The sequence below is a fragment of the Melospiza georgiana genome, chromosome 4 (assembly GCF_028018845.1).
Source record: "Melospiza georgiana isolate bMelGeo1 chromosome 4, bMelGeo1.pri, whole genome shotgun sequence".
In the NCBI taxonomy this organism is placed as follows: Eukaryota; Metazoa; Chordata; class Aves; order Passeriformes; family Passerellidae; genus Melospiza; species Melospiza georgiana.
In genome coordinates, this window is record NC_080433.1 from 12,255,169 (window position 1) to 12,276,406 (window position 21,238).

The window sequence follows — 21,238 nt, forward strand, 5'->3', positions numbered from 1 at the left end:
GTAACTTTGGACATGAAGGAGGCCCATGGCTGACTGTAAGACCTGGCAGAGACTAGGAGATGTTTTATGGCTAGCATAAAGCTAAATAGTGAGTTTAATAACTCTCTGCCTGTTTCTCACCTTCAAATAGCCATGGTGGCTTCAACCATCTTTATCTCTGCATAGAGTATTGTGTCACACAGAGACAGATTCAGGACTGCTGTTGGGACCTGGAGGCATTAGAAATGGCAAGGACACAAGAAAGGCTGACTGGGGGGAAAAGGAAGGAATGCATGAGGCCTGCAGTGTAGGGCAAGCTACAAAAGGCATCAAATGGACAGGCATAGATCAGTAGGAAAAGATGCAACCTGCTATACAGGTCATTGTTATTGATCCCCAATTCAGGATTTCCTGGCTCAGACTCATCTTCAGATGCAACTTGCCAAAGTTGTTAAATTACTGAAACAGGTGATCGCTCCTTCTTCAATTTACCTGTCCAATCCCAGCAGAAGGAGGGCAGGCAAACTCAGGCTAAAGGGATAGGCAGGGCCTTTGGGAGTCAGCAGGACAAAAGGAAAGCCTGACAAAGAACATGACAAAAATGATCCTAGAGCTTTAGACTGTGTAACTGACAGCCTTGTAGAATGAGAACATTCTAGAAACTAAGGGATCTGATCAGAAATAAGATGGAGGGTGAGGCTGGGACAAGAATGGGGCAGGGTCAAGGATGAGGGTATAATATATATATATGGCACAACTGATCCTTAGTTCTAGACAAACTAGAAAACTTAAACAAAACCCTCTCACTCTGGAAATGTAAGGAAGAGGTGGCTTTCCCTACCACAGAAATCTCCATGGTCTCCTCCTCTGCTGTCTCCTTTTCCTTGCCAGCATCTCCCCATGACAGGGCTGCTGTGGTAACTTCCCCGGAGCCTGAGAGCCCCCAGCACAGAGTGATCATGGGTGTTAGCCCTTCCATCTTCACACACAAATGGGCAAGAGAGCTCCTTCTTTACCCTGTCTCCAAGTGTGGCCAAACCCTACCTATGAGCATACACACCCACCCATCCCTGCTCTCTTCACAGATGTCCTGCACTCACACTTTTGCTTGGAAGGAAACCAGAAACCACAGTCTGCTCCAGTGAGTAGAACAAGACAAATGCGATTATAAAAATGCAGTAGCCTCACTACTTCAATTCAGCTACCCAGTTCTGTTCAGAGTAACTCAGGACCTTTACACAGGTGCCAAAGGTCAGAGGTAAAAGTCTAGCAGTGTAATGAGAGACATCTTTAAAGAGAAACCTCTTTGCTGTTGTCAGAAGGGTGATGAGGCCTGGGAAAAGAGAGGAGGTGTGTAAGAGGTAAGGGTGGGAAGTCATGAGAGGGGAAGGAGATGGCAAGAACAGAGGGACAAGGCCAAGTGTGGAACCTAAATGCAGCATATGCATCTCAAGTACCTCTGAAGCTCTTTGGACCCCTTGGTCTTGGCACTGACATCTTTCCCTGATGAGGAAGAGCTGAGAACTGCTGGTGTCCCTCTGCCTGGCTACACTGGATACAAGCTGGTGCAAGTTAATAGTACCTGTCTATAGCTGTTCTTTGTGGCAAGCTCACACAAGTAAAAATGCTCTCCCCACCTCATCTCAGGGTGTGTGACAGAACCCTGAGTTTTTTGGGTGACTTTTGTTGTACTTTAAATGTTATAATGGGTGTGTCCAGGAACCTCATAGCATGAGATAAATAATTTGTAGGAGAAGAGAGAAGCATGTGTGTGTCAGTGTAACATACAGTAAGAAGAGGTAGAAGCATGAATGTGGGTCAACAGAAGTGCATGTTTGAAGAGAGGCTGAAAAAACATTTTGTGTGAGTGGGGATTGAGGGGGTTTGCAGGCAATTACACCACAGTACAAACAACAATCTCTGGGAGGGAAAAGAGAGGGACAGCAATGCTAGGAACATGGGATGGAGGGGAGGATGGAGGAGGGTTGGCGTATTCAACAGGTGAGTTTTTTCTGGGGTAGGAAGATCAGTGATGGATGATAAAGAGGTAGAAAAAATAAAGGTCTTGCTGACAACAATTTCCCACCTTGGTGAGGAGTCTGGAGATGAAGGCTTCTGCTCTGTGTCAGCTGCTGGGCAACAGAACTGGTGTAAAACAGTTTCATTCCTGTAAGAGAAAACAAACCACAGTGGGTCAGTGCTCCCTTCACTCAGCAGAAAGCTCAAGGGACAATGCTGTTTTTAGAGCTGTTCCAAGGGGACAGTGACTCCCAGTGATGCTGAAAGAGTAGTCTAGTTATTATTACATGAACATTTTTACTCCAAGGTGGAGGGGAGCAGAGAGAAGGGGGCTGACAGTTCTGTTCCCTTACCTTACCTGTTCTGCTTCTGATATCACCCTGTGGAGAATGGGTCAAAAGTGCACAAACCAAAAGTTTTCCTTCTCACAGTATTTGTTTCACAATCCCATACCTCTAATGAAAAACAGTTTTGTCTGTCTACAATTCTATTTCTTTTGGGACAGAAGTATGTCCTTAAATGTGTTTTCTTGTATATGTTTCCTATTGCAAAGTAGTTGATTTTTTTTTTTAAATTACCTCAGCAGACATTTCTTGTAAAGTCTCCCTAGAGCACAGAAATGGCCTTAGCACATCAGTACTGGGGGGATCATCAGGAACAGCAGTTGAGAACTGACAGGATGACCACAAGTAGGAGAACTGAGACCATGACAAGAGAAAGAGACCATAGAAGAGAAAAGCAATAAAGGTAATCAACTTGAGCAAAACAGGAAAACAAAACACAAAAAATGTGTTTATTATATAAGAAAGACAAAAGATTTCATCCAAAGTTAGAAATCCTAGTGTTACAGAAATTTCAAACACTGGGCTCTCACTTCGATTAGATCAGTTTATTGCAAGAAATCAGTTATGGTGCTTAGTTCCTCAAAAGAGGGACCCCAAAAAAAGAAATCCCTGGACAATTATACCCTAATGATCTAAGCTTCCCATACCTCACGTGACAGATCAACAGCATTATTGGGGTCTAGGGTCTCCTTGCTCTTCATTGATTTGATGTTTTGTTACCAAGTGGTTGCCACTTTTTATTCTCCATATCTCTCACTGGCCAGGGGCTCTGTACAAATCATGAATGGGACAGGACTGCTAGGAACAAGTCTTGAGCTGTTTTATTTTCCAGCATCAGTCTCATTACATGGTTATCAGTCTCATTACATGGTTATGACAATGGGAAGATGCCAGCAGCTCACATCCCAGGCAGCAGACCAAGAACTTAATGTTACAACTCACTTTAAAAGTTTTTTGACCAATCACACAAAGCAAAAGCACATTGACAGTAGTTTCATCCAATTGCTATAAAAGCTTCTCTTTCTCTTTTGTGATCCCCAGGCATACACCACAGGGACTGGGTTCCACCTTGGAGACTACTCCTGTTCATTTTCCTCTTTCTTGCCATCTCTTGATCCTGCTCATATCTGACATTTTTCTAATCCAAGCCCTCACTTTTGCATCATAGCACCCAGACAGGAGCAGGGAGAGGGTCAACCTGTGGAAAAAGGTGACCCATTCCCACCTTAAGAGGTTGTGTGTTAATTGTTACTAGGACAAAGCAGCTCTCATCTGGGTGGAAAAGGCAAGTCTCCTAGAGCCTCACTGCTACTTCTAAGCCTCAAGGAAGTACTCCAGGAAAGCAACTGTGTTCCTAATGCTGTGAAGTCTGCAGGTAAGATGTTATTTTTGTTGCTGTGATTCAAGAGACCCTGCCAGGGTTGTAGTGTCTGATGGCTACCTGGATTTTATCACCCTGTGGTGTTGTCAGCTTTAGCAAGTTTGATGTTTGAAGTGAGCCTTGAGATGTTTAGTGTCTGTCATAAGTCAAGGTAATACTTTTGATGGTGGTTTGTTGTTTTTTTTTTTTTTTTTTCTTTTCCTTTCTATGCTGTCTTTTTGTAGTGTTTTAAAACAAGTCTTACTTCATAAGCCAGAAAGGCTACATAACTTGAACATGTGGCCTCTGAGGAGATGAAACCTAGAAAGCATGAGTCTTGTTTTTGCCTTTGAAAAATAGGGAGAGAGGCAATGTAACTTCACTCACTACTTTGGAGTGTGGATCTGTAATTTTGTTTCTTTTTAAGTACTTCTGGTAGGTGGCAATGGTCAACCAATTAAGAGGGTGGGTTCAGCAGATGATGTACTGAAAAATGTTGCCCACATCTTTCTGTACATTCTCTGCTTTGCCTTCCTCAAACCGCTGCAAAGACTGAAATTAAGCACACTGTTGTAGGTTGATCAGGCAGGTGATTGTGGAGATAATTCCTCCCCATCAGCCAGGATACCGTTGAACTGTTCGTTTCCAATTTATTGCTTTAAAAATAAACAAATTATTATCTCTTAGGCTGTATACTGATGAAAGCTTTGAAGGGAAAACCAGAGAGAAGAAAAGGTGTTCTGGGTGGGTTGGGTGGCACAAAAGAGGAAGGGGCTCAGAGAGAGGAGGAGGAGGAGGCATGCTGGGGTAATTGCTGCCAGCACTGAGGCCAGTGTGGAGGAGCAGCAGAGGATAAGGGTGAGCACAGATGCAAAGGCAGGACTGAGAACAGCCTGAGCCTGTCAGTGCCTTGCTCCATCTAGCTGGGATGCAAGCTCCGGAGGCAAGGATTTGACAGTCCAGACCTATCTTAAATGCAGAGATAGCTTGGCCAAGAAGTTACCCATGCTGTCAATTGAAACATTAGCCCTCTCTCCTCTGAGAGAAAACAGCTGACTGAATTTTATTCAGTTGTCTTTAACATTGCTCCTGACAAGAGGTGTCATGCAGCCAGCTGCCTGCAGCCTCGATAGGGGTATCTGTGAATGAACTGTCCAGCCACAGCAATTCCTGCTCTGTGATGAACTTTAGAGAGGCTTCTGCCAAACCTCCTGGCTAACACAAGCTGTTTAGCGAGCTCAGGAGTTAGCTCTACCTTTCTGGCCTCTCAGAAAGTCAGACTGTGCAGAAAAGGGGCTCCATGACTGATGCTGCCTTGCTCTTTCATCAATGGATCCCAAGAAGATAAGCTTTTTTCCTCTTTCTTAAAAACTGGCATTGTAGAGGGAATAACAACTGAGGTCCAAAAATGTAGTCTCTGTAGCTTGCACATCACAGGGCCAAATGGAGAAAACTTTCTCAAAATTACCTTAATCCTGTATCCCCCCGCTTTGGACAAGTAAGTGCCTGGGGCTTTCTGCTCAGTCAGAATGGAGTCCTGAACAATCCTGAACTGTTGGTTTCTCAGCTTACTTTAGCTCATATAAGTTGCCCCCTAAACATCAGTGCCCACTACTTTAGCTCTGATCAGAGCTGTCTTGAAATAGAGATGCCCATCTGCTGAGAGCTGTATTATGGTAAACAAACCTACCTATCTTCTTTTTGTTCTCCTGCATCCCCACAAAAGCAAACCCCCAGAGAGCATATGCAAAATGATTGGGCTCCCTGCTCTCCAGCAGTCAGCTTGAATTAAACATATATCCTGTGTGGCCTGTTCCCAAAGATAAGGAGAAGCTCTGTGTTTTTCTGCATGAATGATTTTAGACTACAAGAAATGCCAAAACAAGACAGAATGAAAATTCTTCCCACTATGAGTACACAGAGTGTACTTCTCTCTACCGTGGTGCAACACTCCTGCATCCATCCCACTGCTCTGGCAAGTTTTGTAGGACTGCTGGCATGCTCCATGAATGAAGACCTCTGGGTTACCCCACTGCCTGGACCTACCAGCCTCTGGATTCTGATCCTTGAGCCCTACTGCATATCCAGCAGCCTTGCCCTTGGCCCAAGCACACAGCAGTTCTTAGAAATTTGACAATGCTGAATCAAGCAATGCTCTGTCAGTAAATAACTCATCCAGCTCATGCAGCCTGTTTTCTCTTTAAAACTCCACATTTTGAAGAAAAGCAAGAGACTTTGACCAAAAGTCACTGGTTTTAGTGCTGGAAATCTCAGCTGTCCTGGAGTCTTTTGCCACTTGTCTCTATCTTGCCTTTTTTGAGATAGCTGCCAAGAGAACAGATGGAGTCTCAGAAAATCATGGCCTAGGAGAGGAAGATTAAAGGCAGGAAGAGTCAAAGGAGAATTGAAGTCATCTCAGATAAGTTTTACTGGCTGTTATCTTAAGATGAGCACTGGAAAACCATAAACAGCAACTGTTTAGCAATGCTGAGTAAATGAAAGGCCAGTTGCAGTCCTCTGACACTCCCAAAATGTAGCTTAATGCTGCTTCTACCAATAGAGTTGTGACAAAACCTAGCTAAGGTTAGCTGCAGACCTTACTCCTTCTATCACCTGCCTCCTGTGACAGATCTATTTTTGACTTCACTCAATCTGATACTGAGAGTTGAAATGAGATCTCCAAAGACACTGTTTCCAAAAGTACTGTCTAACAGCTAGCTGCTTCTTCCCATTTCTTCACTCTTCACTGCAGAATACCACAAAATTTTTTAGCTATCATCTCAGTTGTAGGGCATTAGACCAGTGTTTTGGAGGCAGCTGAGTATGGGCAGGGTCTGTACTGTAAGGAAACATATGTGATTAAAAAGAAATTCAAAGTAATTTCTGGAATTTAAGTTCATTGAGTTCCTGTAAATCTGATGGCCTTCTCATTCTTATGGGATACTGTTGACAGCAAGAATTTGATAAGATTCAGAGAGGAACTGGGCATTTTAAAGATTATCCTATTAAAGTACTTAATGCAGATCCTTCCCAAAGCAAATGGGTAGGACTCAAACTTACCAGCATTAGAAAGCCCATTTTTATTCTTTCCTCTTGAACATTTGATGTTGGCTATCTCAGAAAAACAAACCAGCACCACAAAAGTGATTGACTGAGAAAATTCTGTGTTAAGGTGCATGGGCCTTAGTAACCAAGATATTGAAGTGTAGCAGTGCAACAAGCCTGAAGCTATTGTTGCCTGGAAATAGAACAAACCTTCCCAAACAATGTTAGAATGATAATATAAAAGCAAACCTTTACTTGAAAGCCTTCAGGTACACAATATGGCAAAACCTGCACGTGGTACAGTAATTCTACCATTTTTATAAGGTTAGTTTATTAGTATACCTATATATATTCTCCAGTTAGGAGAGTAGTTGGTTAGGTAATATTTCCTTGGGTACTTCCCCTTTGGAATTGGTCCAGGGGCTTCTTTTCCCCACTTTTTGTCTTGGCAGATTCTGGTTGGAAAACAGAACATCCCTTGTAGTTGGGTCTCTTCTTGGAATTAGGCTACATAGTATTTCAGGAATGTAGTGAGGTTAGCTTACTGTTCCAAAATGTAAGGGAAAAGGGTAAATGCAAGGTAAAAGTAATAGGAGCTACAGCCATGTATTAGCAATCTACAAAGCTACAAATATATGAAAAATACAAAAAGCTAAAAATCTTTAGGCATCACTATAATTTTATTTTACATTCCCAGCAACTAGTACAATCCCAACCTGAGTGTCACTGGGATTCAGGGATGAACATTTTCACAACTTATTTCAGACCAGTGCCTGTCTAGTTCTGCCTATAACCCTCCACAGGCTTCCATATTTAGTTAATGGCATGGCAAAAATGAAGATGTGTCTTGAGGCTGTGTAAATTCCAGAACACGGTCCTGCATAACAAAAGCAAACTGATGAAGGAACCTCACTGCAAAATGGCAGCACAATGGATAAATGTACAACACACACAGGCATGCCCAGCCTAGCCAGGATGATCAGTAGCCCCTCTTTCAGTCCACCTGAGTGCCTGTCATTCTACAGCTCTTCACAATTCTCAAAGCTGTTCTTCCTTCTCTCCACCACTCAAAGTCATGGTAGGAGGGAGGAAGAGTGGGGGGAACTTGCCAGGAGCATCTATTCTCTCTGCTTGCCTGCCAAAAATGAAAAATCAAATATGTTTTGTAGTCTGGAACTTGGCTTGCTTTGATCATCTCATGAGTGTTGGAGAAAATGTCTTCTTCCATTATGTTTCTCTATAAATTTGATTATTGAAAGATCAGCACTCATCCTCTAAGACTTACCTAGCACCTGCTTAATCATCTTCTTTTTTTTGGTACAAAAATTGATTTTAAGTCATACATCCTTTACACAGCATTACTATAAATTTCTTTTTTTAGTGCTTGGGGATGGGATGAAGATGGCATTCCCATTGCTAGAGTATTTACAGTTTCTCACTAGAATATGTCGATTTTAGAGACCATATAGAATATCTTAAAAGAACTTGCCCTTGCTAGTATAAAACACCATATGCAGACAGTCCTGTTGGGAAAGTGACAATCCAGTGTGACACTGTGACGCAAATGTGTGTCTCTGAGCTATTGTGGGGTTTTCAGAACAGCACAGCTTGCAAGGATAAGCACAGAGCACCGTGCTGGGGAAATGGAATTTCCTGTGTTGGAGGAAGAGGGGCTGAGCCAATGCTGCTGTGAACTGATCTCTTTTTGGTTAACTCATTGGATGACTACAACTGATATGTCACATGTGCCATTCATTTATCACCATCTGCTTCTAGGGATGGGGAGATTAATGCCATATCTTCCTGAACAGTTGGTTTCTCAGCTTACTTTAGCCCATATAAGTGGCAGGGATTTCTCCTGTTCATCTTCACTTTCACCTTGAAGAAATTCTTGGGGGAAAATGTGGCATGACTGGCAGATGGGTGCATGGATTTCAGAGAGAAATTGTGGTGTTTTGCACCATTTTCAGTACAAAGAACATGACCAATAGACAGGTGGGTGTGTACAAAGAGGGTCTGAGCACAAAGTGATAGACCCTCTTTAATGTAAGGTGGCACTGCTGGGATCAAAGTCAGCAATGTGCCTGGTAAATGGTGAAAATGAACTCATATTATGGCTCAGCAGGGTCTGCTCCTCTGCCATGGACCTAAAGACATGGTTCTCTCTTGGTGACAGGCTACTTGACATGAAGATGTCACTTGTCACTGTATTCAATGAAAATTGTCGCTGCTAAGTCCAGTTTGTTACCCAGAAACACTTGAAGGAAATCTCATCCATTTGTTAAATCTACCAGGTGTGGTTGGGCAAACTGCCAGGTTTTCCTACATGCTGGAAGTGGGCAAGAGTGGGAAAAGGAATGGGATGTGCTCAGGAATCAAATGCAGAGAGAGTCCAGACTGGCTTCTGGGTCCTCTCTGACTGATATCTCCTTGTGACAGCCAGAAACAAAGTCTGGGGCCAGGTTTTGGGCCCACTTTCAGCATTTCTCATGCTAGTTAGGGCATTAATTTTGCAGTTTTGTGGCTCTTGATGCTTCAGCTATGATGGGATTAAATACCAAGGTGAACTAAGGAGGATCAACTCACTCTCAATTTATCTGTGGACCAATTCTGTTATAACCAGAGACAGATGAGAGAAATTATCCATAGGAGGAAACTTAAGATCAAATATCTACTGTATAAAGTTAGATCCCTAAAGTAATTAAATGTAATGTATTGCATGCACATGCAGTGCCTTCATAAAAGATAGCAGCTTGAAGGGATTTGGAAATAGTACTTATATTGGATGGAACAAAACATTCCAATTTGGGACGTTTGAATGGCCTGGGAAGAGCTAGCTACATCTCTTTAGAGGGGTACTCATATCTCTGATGCTGTTGTGTTGGTGTCTCTTACAGAATTACTTGTTGATGAAATACTCTTTGGGTTTATGAGGGATGCTTCTCAGGTTCCCTCTCCTATGTGCCCAGTGGAAGTGGTTCACTCAGAAGTTTATTTTCTTGCTATTCTTTCCTGAGAGACAGTAGGAATAGGAATGAGGAAGATGATAGTACTTGATAATCAATTTTCAGGAAAAAACCTTCCTGGGGAGAAGAGGGTTTGTCATTAGCTGCTAGAGGGATTGGGGGCCTGCATCTCCTGAAATATTGTTGAATCACATGTCAATTGGGAGTCCATTCACTCAATTTAAATTGGCATGGCTGTCTGCTAATTGGGTTGGTGCCTGTAAGCACAAACAGGAAGAGGCCAAAGTGGCCATGGGAGGAGAAAGCACTGTATGTAGGGCTGTGCAGTGCAATGTGCACCTTCAGCCTCTTCAGATCCTCTCTCAGGGGTGGAAACCATTGATGGCTTTGGTGCTAGACAAGCCACAGCATCATTTTCTTTGGCTTGCTCACAGGCTGAGTGGTGGCACTCAGGAAAAGCAGCTCCTGTATAAAGAGCAGTCTGATATTCTCTGTGTGTGTGCATCTGATCCTGTGCAGGGATCCTCTGATGACACACGCAGCACTCACTGCAGTGAGCAGGGGTTTCATAAGTTGTAGCCAAAACTATACTTCAGATATCACAACTAGGAAGCTGCTAAAAATCCAAAGCATGTGTGAGGGGGAGTTTGTGTAAGTTCCTGAAATAATTTCAGTTAAATAATTACCATAAACAGAAACTGTGTCAAATAATTCCTTAATCGAAAGCTATTTTTCCAAGATAACATGTGACCTTTTCCAAGACAACATCCCTCACTTCCAACTACTATTTCATCATTTTTTAAAGGTTATATATATATATAATGGAATAATTACATGTCAGCAAATGCATGCTGATAGAGATCTTCTGCAGTTTGAAACATCTTTTCATACCTCTTCTATTTTGTACTATGCAAAGGCCCTTTGTTCAAACAGCAGATTTATAACTACATAAAAAGGAAATAGCTGGCAAAAGCTCACTTTTAATTACACTGATAAGCATGCTCCAAATCCCCTCCAGTACTTCATAGAATAATTATAGTTTGTCAGCCTCATACCAATGAGTTTGTGGTTCTTCTGAAGAGATCCAGAACCAGCACTTTGCCTGAATGCTCTGCTAGCAGAGCAAACACCTTTATTCTTTTCTCCTATTTTGGGCCAATATGTATGAACACTAAAAAAAAAGCAAAAGGCTTGTGTTTGTGGAATTGGCAACCCCTTTCTTAATTACTGGGACTGTGAGATATAAACAGAATTTAGGTCTCTTCCTCAGTAAGAATAAATTATTTTTACTTTTTGAATGTGTCAGAATTGGATTCAGTAAAAGGATTTTTATTCTGACTATTTGATCTGTTTTTAATCAAGCTTACACTTTTTACTGGCTCCTCACTCCTGCTTAACCCCTTAGTACGGGAAGAAAGCCCTGGAATTTTCCAGAGGCTCAAATCAAAGTGTCCCTAGCACGGGAGAATGACACAAAAGTAAATGAAGGAGCGCTGTTCAGTAATGCAGAATCTCATAAACATGCAAATTAGCTCTATCCACAGCTCACCTCTGAGCTCTCTGTGCCCCTTGGCAGCTCTGCCTGCTGCAGACCTGTCCCTGGCTGGCACTGCATGGCCAGATGTGCTGCTGGCACCCCTGCAGCTCTGAGCCCCCACAGGCAGCTCTGTGCTCCACCCTTGATACCAGCACAGCAGGACAGTGAATTGCAACTAAAGACAAGCTGAAAAGCTCGTTCCCACCACGTTGGGCTGATGCACTAAATGTCAGTGGTGATATTATTCTGCTCACTCACCAAGGATTTTCAGGATTGTGCTGTGCAGTAAGTCCTGCTGGCAAAAGCTGAGCTGCCCCAGCTCTGCTGTTGAGGCTTGACACAAAACTCTAACACAATCCTGCAATTGAATGTTGTGAGGAAGGTCAGGGCTTGGCTTGCAGAAGGCTTTAGAGCTCTGGATCTTGGCTCTGGAAACCCAATTACTACCACACCTACAGGTATCTGGGGCTGCTGCATCAGTGACCTCAAAACTGAAAGTGATTTCCTGATGGGGAAGGACCACAATGAGAATTCCTAATTCCTGGACTGGACACAGGTTGCCTGCTGGCACACCCAAGCTAAATGGTGCTGTTCCCTAATGATGGAGAGCTGAGTTGCTTGTGCTGTGGGAAAGAGAAGAGCAGAGGAAAAGTGCTGGCCCAGTTGCAAAGCTGACTCCAATGCCTCAGGGGACAGATAGCAATAGTCACCAGTGCTTCAGAGGAAATTCAATTTGCCCATTTCCCTTCCACACACACCCACATGCTTCCACCAGGGCCTTGGCATATGGAAAGCAGGCAGTGTTTGAGGCTGGCTGTGGACGCAGCAGCTGGCTGACACCAAGAGCAGCTGTATTTGCATTGTAGCTGCCCTGGAAAGAAAGTACCATTTGGCACCAAGGCAAACAGGGAGAGGACACAACTTGAATGCTCAGCACATTGCCATCACAGATACTTGGGTTTTAGTTAAGAGGAGATTTCACAGCTTCATAAAATCGTGACCTTGCTAGGGTTGCAGAAGAACAGATGGAATTAATGAGGTGTTCTAAGATTTGGAAAATGTATGAAAGTTGTTCCCTTTGCTCATCTTAACTGTTCAATAATTCCTGAGATTTATAACTAGTAGGACATACAGTGTTCTGTCAAGTCAATTTATCAAGACAATGACAGTTTAGGTTGGTCTTAGTCACAGAACTTGGATTGTTTTATACTCTTTCTGGTTCAGCAAAAGTGGGGAAAAATTACCACAAAGATGGAGAAGGCACCTCTTCTTAGCCTTGTATACAGTAATTGTTCATCCATGCCCTATCTCAGAACGAGATACCAATATCAGTTAACATCATATATAGATATAGATATACATCTGGCCAAAGGAGCAGTGCTTCAGTCAGTGATGATTATGGGAACCTATACAGCTTGTACCTGCAACCACATGTACAGATCACCTGGAATTAAGTGGGCTACTGTACTGCACTGCACTCCTGGATATCTCTGTAGTGCCTTATTCCAGCTGACTTGTGCCTTGTGGGGACTCTGAACTTGCTCAGCATTTCACACCCAAAACCATGACTGTTCTCTATTTAATGAAGCTTGGAACTTCACACTGTGTGCTGAAGCCCTTTGTATTTGGAGGAAAAAAAAGTACCTCTAAGGTGTGGTTCTGGAAACATAAACATAAGAGATTTTCCTCTACTGCAAGAGCCTGATTTCTGCAGAGATATTTCAGGTAAGTTTCATAAACAATTACTGGAATTCAGAGTGAGAAGCTGTGGGATTAATTATGCTTCTGCTCCTGAAACAAGATGGCTGATGCAGACGTTTTGAACTTTGCAGTACTTACAGCTGGGCAATCTCCTCTGACAACTGAGATTTAACAAGTTTGCTTCAGTACCCTGGTGCCAGCAGGGCTGTAGCATAAGCTGACACCATGAGGCTCAGCAGAAGCTGGCAGTGCTATTTGTGCTTTCACACTTCAGCTGTGAAGCCACATCAGTGATGGTTCCAGACCCTGCATGCTGGGATCTGATGGTATTTCCCATCTTGGGAAAAGGCAGCAGCAGTGGCTGTATCTGCATCTGTGGCTGCTTTGGCACTTGGAGCTGTTGAACTCTTGATTCTTGTGGTGAACGCATTCTGCCTAGACTCTGGTTTAGCCTTGGAACCAGTGTGATGCGGGAAATTCCAGTTTTGGCAGCAGCTCTGTGGTATAAAATGTGTGTGGTGCATGAAGAGATCCCAGAGCTGGGCAAAAGAGACCTTGAAGCTTCTCCCATGAAAAAGAATGTCATCAAAATAAGTTTTTAATAAAAAATAAACTTCTTGGCCACCTGGGAGCACACTGGCTCATGTTCAACAGCTGGTGCAGCACCCCCAGGACCTTTTCCAATGGGCAGCTTTCCAGCCTCTCCTCCCCTGGCTTGTAGCACTGCAGAGGGTTGCTGCTACCCACGGAGGGGACCCAGCAAGGACTTTGCCTTGTTGAACCTCACACCATTGGTCTTGGCCATTGATCCAGCCTGTCCAGATCCCTGTACAGAGCCCTCCTACCCTCCAGCAGATCAACACTCCCACCCAGCCTGGGGTCATCTGGCTTTATGCCTTTGAGCAAAACAATTGAATTTTCTGACCCTTTTAGGCTTTTTGAAGACCACCATCTTTTTTTTTTTTTCCCAAAGTAATTTGCCAGAATAACTGGAATACATAAGACATTTCAGACCCTGTTCCTATGCTCTCATAACTAGCTACTTTAATTCCTTTATCTCTAGGAACAACCACTGCCATAACAATTTTATGCTAGTGTCTCTAATGCAGTACTAAGGCAGTGAAGATCATATTGCCACTTTTGATCCAGCACAGACAAGGCTCAGTGAAAGAGCACGTTGTGATGTTCTAGCAGGATGTTATTTTGGAACCTGCAAGATCTTAGAATAGCAATTATTTTTCCTTGCCAAAGTTATGCTCTTGAAATAACTTAAGTACAAGGCTCTATCTCATTAGGTCTTATGATAGCAGGACTTGGATTCTGTTCCCATGCTCACTTCCAAACAGTGACCCACTCTCAGTTGGATGGAGACAGAATTTCCCATCTTGTTGAACAGGTTGCATTACAGATTGGATTCTTGTGGTTAGGCTGCACTTGAATGGACCACACTGTTTTAGCATTTATTGAGATCACATAGTTATTATTGCCATAGGACAGCTCAACTCTCTTGGCAAAGCAGTGCTGAATTGTATAAAAGGCATCAGTAGAGGAAAAAATAGGGACTTTTTGCTGCATCAGCCATGGGGTGTATCTGTTGGCCATGACTCCACTGCATGTTTCAGTTCCACTGTTAAGGTGCTGCCTGGAGCAGTTGGCTTTTCACAGGATTAGAGATTCTAGCAAAGATAAACCATATTAGAAGCTATCCCCTAAATGAAATATAAGGAGAAAATACATCTACTGAGAGATTCCCCATTACCAAACAAACCTGTAAAGATTCCAGAGGATTGAAAATTTTCCCATGACACACAGCAAGACCTCAATGTCGAGTCCAAGGTACAGAATCTAAGGGAGGGGTTTGGAGGCCTCTGTGGAATTCTTACTCTTTTCAGAGGAAACGTATAATAACTGCTGCCAATATGCCAGCCAAAGAAGGGTAAATAAAGCTTTCAGTGTCTTTGACCACCTACTTGCTTGTGTAGGCATCGATTCTACATCTAATCATCCTTTGTCCTTTAAGTTTTTCCAAGGCAGAGCGGGTTTGATTGAAACAGAATGTACCCTGGCTGCCTATACACAATCCTTTAACATCACACTCCTGAATGCCAAACCTTGGCCTCACTAAACTGCCAGCACCTCTGTGCAGGGAGAAGGACAGAGAACGCCCCAGAACTGTGATGAGGCACCATATGGATACTGTTTCCAAACTTTTTAATCTTTCCCAGCACATACAAAAGAAGCAGCTGTCCAAGAGCAAGGGTTGAAAGGGAATCTGATTGTTATTCATCTGGGATCTCCTCCAGCTCCCACTAAAACAGTATTTCCACTGAGTTTGTATATAATCTGATTTCAAGTCTCATGCAGTGAATCCTAGCCAATTCAGCTCTTAAGGGTTGTCCTGACTCAAATGCTAACTATCTGCATGCAAATGAAGGCTCTTCTTACTTTTGAACAGCTCTTATTCATCTGTCTGTAGCATGAGAAATGTCATTTATTGCCATTGCAAGTGGGAGAATCAATAAACAATATGGTTTCTCACACAGTAACCTCTCATAGCAGTGCCTATGTTGTCCTCCCTGTCTTCAATCTTTTTACATTTGTAACAAAACACTTTCAAATGGAAATATTTTACTCAGGCAGAGTTGACAGCCTGATCTTAAGTGCTGGTAATGATTTTATCCTGAATATTTCTAGAGCATGGGTTTAGAGACAGATTTTGTGTGAAAGGCATACAGTTCTGCAAAATCCATGGCTCACATATAATCCACAATACATAATATTTATTTCCAGATGATAGAACACTGAGTTGGAAGGGACCCACAAGGATCATCGAGTCCAACTCTTAAGTGAATGGCTCATGTGGGAGTTGGTGTTGCAAACACCATGCTCCAACCAACTGAGCCAATCTCATCCAGTATGAGCCTCAAAAGGACTGAAACAACAGCAAGAGAGGTGTCATCTGTCCCCCTTAGTCTCTCTTCAGTCTGTGTGCTAGTGTTACCATGTCCTACCTGACTTTCTGTGTCCCACTAAGTTGATGCTGAGAGCAGGCACAGTTGGCAGTGGCAGGTGGTGAAAAAAAATAAGTACTTGCCCCACTTCCTCACTGAGATCAGTGAACCTCTTGTGCGTGGCAGGAACATGATTTAGGAGTGTCTGAAAAGACCTTTGATTCTTGGGCTGAAGTCAGTTTGAAAAGGGGAAGGGATGGTGGATGCAGGAGCACAGCCCCTCTGCTCCTGTGGTGCATCCCTTTGGGTGGGAGGTGATGATGATTTGCTGAGGCACTCCATGGAAGCCTGAGCCACCACAGCCTGTGCTGTGCTTGTTTTCTGAGGTAAACAGGAAATCTCAGACCACAGTGATGTCAGCTCTGAACTTCTCAGCAGGGCTAAATTCCATCTGAAAGGAAAAGAGCACTAGGGATGATCTCTGTGTTTAGTTATCTTGTGTCTTGTCTTACATCACCCTCTCAGGAGTGTGCAGAAGGCCAAAAGGAGACCTCTGATGGTTGTATAAATGACCTGCATAACAGGCTTTTCCAATCGTTGATATGGCATGTGGAAGACTGAGTGACCTCTGTTCCTCTTCTGCCTAATTCTGAGTGACTGGAGAGGAAAATCTTTGCTCTGAATCAGTAGGAACTTGAACCTGTGCCTCTCTCCCTTCCCAAATGAGCTCTAAATAAAAAAAACTTAGCTGCAAAAAGTGCTAAGCTGGATCTGAATTTAAGCCTCCACATCTTTTTCTTAGTATTCCCACTGGCAAATTGTACCATTGCATTTGGAGTGTCATACATCTCTACAGATCTAATCATCAAAACATAGAAAACACCAAAAATAATATCAGTCTTTGTCAGAGACAAGAAAAATGCTCTTTCTGCTTTTGTTTTCCTTGGCCTTTCTCTTACAAGCCTTGCCTCTTTTCAGGCTCCATCTTCTACCTGTTGGGAGAGAAAGTTGTTTTGTCACCCATATTTGCTGCTTTGAGCTGCTGGAAAAACGGGAATTATGTGTAAGCAATTTAAAACTGCCCTCCTGAGAGTTCTCTCACCAAACAGTGCTTGTAAGTCAAACTGCTCCACCTAAACTGCCTCAAAGAGAAAATGGGGTTGCTACGCACAGTATGTGATTCTCTCCATCTGAGGCTCTCAGTTCCACATCTCAGTGCTGGCTTTGGGACAGCAATGGGAATGTTCCAGTACATCTGCCTGATTCAGCCCCTACTCTCACTTCTGAAGTTGTGGCACCTTGTATTGTGTCTAAATTAAATTATATTACAATTATGTATAGAAGTCGGCTTCAAAAGCTGTCTCAGAGACTGTCTTCCCTTTGTTACAAAGCACAGTCCCACTCATTCATCTTTTTTGCTCCACAGAGTGCTGTCACATGTGCCCAGCCATCCAGCAGCCACAATGTTCATCCTTCAAAGGCAGCATTCTCAAAGCCCCCCACAAACCCCACTGGCAGAGACCTCAGTTACCCCTGCAAGGGGGATGAGTGACCCTCATCTGTGCACACAGGGATGCTGAAATGTAAACCAGGAATGCAATTTGTCCTGTGCCACACAGCAAGCCTGGCTGGGGCATGAGGTTCCTACTTTCCATCAGCTCAGTCCTGGTTTCTAAGCAATAACCCAAGCTTCCCCTCTATTCAGCAACTAAACTACTGCAAAGGATTAAGTAGGCACTTAACACCATATTGAACAGGAGCCAAAAGAATTCATTTCACAGGAGAGAAAGAAACCGGCACAAAGAATTAAACAAGTCAGGGGGTGAAAAAGCTGTGTGCTGATTAAAAGACAGAAACGACCTACACTAAACTGCTAAAGCTTGTCGTTGTCAAATCTAGCCCTCCCATGCTCCTTCCTCGGCCCTGATTTGTGATACTTTGCAGACCAAAAAGACTCTTTAAATAAGGAAAAAACTTCCCATAGTACAGAGTGCAAGTCACTTCTGCCCAGCAGCTCCCCTAAGGTTTCCCTAAAGTTACTTTATTGGGTAGTCAGCACAGGGAACAGAACTGGGCACCTCTCTGTGACAACAATGGCATCTGAGTCCTGGTGCTGTACTACATAACCCAAACTGTGGTTCAAGCAGAGTATGTCTGTCTCAAAAGCTTTATGCTGTGTCTGTGGATTAGGTGTTATTCTTGCTCTGCCAGGGCTGCAGATGCTATGTAACCTGCTCACATTGAAAAGCCTTGAACCTGAGCAGTGTAAACCTGGGCTTACAGGCTGAGCAAAGCAAGCCATTCACTGCAAATAGCAAGGGCGACACAAAATGAACTGGAATGAAAGGGTTCACCTCACTAATAAACCGCAAGGACAGGAATGAAGCTGACCTGTGCTGCTCACTTGTTACTAACAGCAGCTTCACTGACTTTTAACCAGCCTCCTCCTTTCCAGAAGATAGCAAAGAACCTCAATAATGCAGTGAGAACCTCCAGTGATTCCTCAGCACACAAAGCAAGCAAGACCTTTCTGTTGGAATCACCCCTAAAGCTCATGGGAGTCTTGCAGCAGCACAAGGCTAAACTTGTAGCTTGAGAGTATAGCAGTGGAGGCCCTAATGTCTTCTTATGGAGAAAAACCCTTTTCCTGATTGAGATAAAAGAGGATCTCTGAGAATGTGTAGGTTCATTAGGATTAGCTCTTCCAGTTTCCAGTTTACTTAAACCAAACATTCTCCATCAATTCTACTATACTGCAAAAAAGCAGATGGCACATGTGCTCAAAGAAAACCAGAGATAAAGGGTTTGTCTAGAACTTGAGTCCATTTCATGGTATCTTAAAAAATGTTATCTTTCCCAAGGCACACATTAACGTGCTTTGAGTCTCACACCTTGCCTGCTTCCATTCAGGCACAAAGTATCTCAGGAGGAAGGAGGTACAGCATAAGTAATATACTTAATTTGGGTTGATAGAATAAAATGATCAAACTGAAAAGTTGCAGCATGCCCTAATAGGCAACACCAAATCTCTTTTACTAACTTACCTTCCCTAAAAGCTACTGCAAGCAAAGGGAAAAATAAAATGGAGAGCCAGCAAAATGGAAATTTCAGCCAGCCAACAGGAGCAAATACCAACAAATTTCCACATAAGCATTTGAGACATTTTCTCCTTGTAAAGCAATTCATACAAGCAAAATACAGCCCTCAAATAATGTTTATCCTCTTCTGTGCTTGATCCCAACACATATTCCTTTATGTGGAACTCACAGTATGAAGGAACATGAAAGCAACAGGTTGTACCATGCACATAGAATGGAAAGCAGCTTTTATTCCTCCTTCCATGTTGTTCTAGCATTTTGCCTTGTCTTTGGTTTTAGGTTCAAGGAATTTGCCAGCTTTTGCAGATGGGAATTGTTCTGCTGAGCCAGCCAGTAGGAATTGCTATAACTGTGCTTGCTCACATGGAGTCACTCTGAGTTTTCACCCCATTTCAACTTGTGTCACCCATGCTGAACACACCACACCAGGCTGGGCAGGCTCCCTCCTCCTGCAGACTAATCTGGCTGCTTGGCATCAGTGGAGGAGCTTTCAGATTGAGCAGTACTGGCACACTTGAACACTCTGCTAATCCTCTTTCAAAAGGCATTGTTGCTATTCTTGGAATAATGAGTAGGAAGTTTCCTTGCTCTGTTAAGGGGTCCAATTAGAGGCAAAATTGTTGCTTTCTGACAGCTTGCTCCAAGGATGCCATGACCCATTATCACTTCTGGGTGAAGCAAAAGGAGTCAAAGTATTCAGAGTTTTGTCTAAATGACGATTCATTAAGCAACAACTAGTCAAAAATTGCTAGAATCCAAACAGCCTCCTGACAAGAAGTGTTTGTTTGGCTTAGAAGGAGCACTAAAAGACTTTTAAGTGTTGGGTTTTTTAAATGACCTTCCAGTGAACAATCTAGGAACAAAAACCAGTTTGCTAATTCTAAAGCATTGCATTTTATTGAAAGATACAGGTTCTCATGAGACCTTATCATACATTGAAAATGTGTGGGTGGTTTCTTAGCCAGTTTTAGTGCCCATAAATATTCTCAAATGTTGCCAGAGGGAGATTACAAAAACTTATGCTTGTGCTCAGTAGAAAGGGATTCTGAATTCTAACTTATCTTCTTGGAGACTAGATGCTGTTATTCCAGTAGCACAATCCCATCATCCCAGACTGAGTGCAGTGTTTTCTCCCTCATTTAGCAGCATGATCCAGCTGGGCTTAGGGTGGCTGAATCTCACCTGAGAAATGAAGTCTACTTTCCTGTAAAAGGGTGTTAGTGCAGTTCAGAACTGCCTGTGAAGACACTCACCTTTTCTCCCACACCCATCCCATCTGCTGGCATTCTGGTGTCTGTTCCCATGGCATAGATATGGGAAAGACATTGGAAAATGATTCACTGACCCAGGGTGTAACACAGCCTTCCTCATGCAGCAGTGGTGACCATGGATACAAATGTGACTGCTTTGGCATTGAGGAGGGGGAGGTATTAGAAACCCTATTGCTGGAGAAGACGTGAAAGAGATAAAAATTAATGCCTGGATGCCAAACTTGAGTGACTTGAGTCTCCAGACAGTGTGAGGGATATGGCTGGTCAAAGAAAGCAGTGAAACCACCTTTTCCTCTGTGGCACTACTAACATATTTCATAAAATTCAGGTAGAGCAGCTGTTTGGAATAAGAAATAAAGACAACTTTTAAAATACTCCCATCAATCCCCTAAGTGCTTTATGAGGCAGTTAGTGGGGAGAGAAAACCAGAGGGAATGCCACTGAATGCCCACCCATCTCTTAGGTGTGATCTGGCAGTCAGGATGCTGCAGAGCCCTGTGAGGAGGAGCTTTGAGCCAGGAATATCTAAACACTTTCTCTTGCAAAATATACTGGAAGATTATTTAAGGACTTAAGTAATTCTGGGAAGATCTAACTGCTCTTTTTGCATGAGTGTTAATGAAAACTGAGCACCTGAAATGTCCTGGTGACTTTGGAAGACTTGAGCATTTTAAAGCCAGTCAGAGCAGATGGGAACACTGCTGTTCCGACTCCAAATCTGAGATGTGCTGCTCCACTGTGAGCCCCTGAGAAGACAGTTTCTTTGCCTTTGAACAGAACTCTCTTTGCAAATAAATGCTCAGATCAGTAAGCCATTTTGGATAGGAACTAAGAGCTGCCCTGCTTCACTGTACATTGCAGCTAAGCTAAAGATACCACACACGACTGCAGCAAATCCTCAGAAACCAATGTTCCTTGAAAGATGTTTGGTTTCCTTAAAATTATTTCACTGTCCTAAAGCAACTGT

General features: G+C 43.1%; 1 protein-coding gene across 2 annotated transcripts in view; it reads right to left on the minus strand.

The window, feature by feature from the left end:
• IQSEC3 (IQ motif and Sec7 domain ArfGEF 3) overlaps positions 1-21,238 on the minus strand; it is a 98,957-nt gene that overhangs the window by 55,774 nt on the left and 21,945 nt on the right. For both annotated transcript variants that reach the window (XM_058023416.1, XM_058023417.1), the window contains exon 2: positions 2,066-2,146. In XM_058023416.1, coding sequence (XP_057879399.1) covers positions 2,066-2,146 — 81 coding nt within the window. The remainder of the gene's footprint in view (positions 1-2,065; positions 2,147-21,238) is intronic.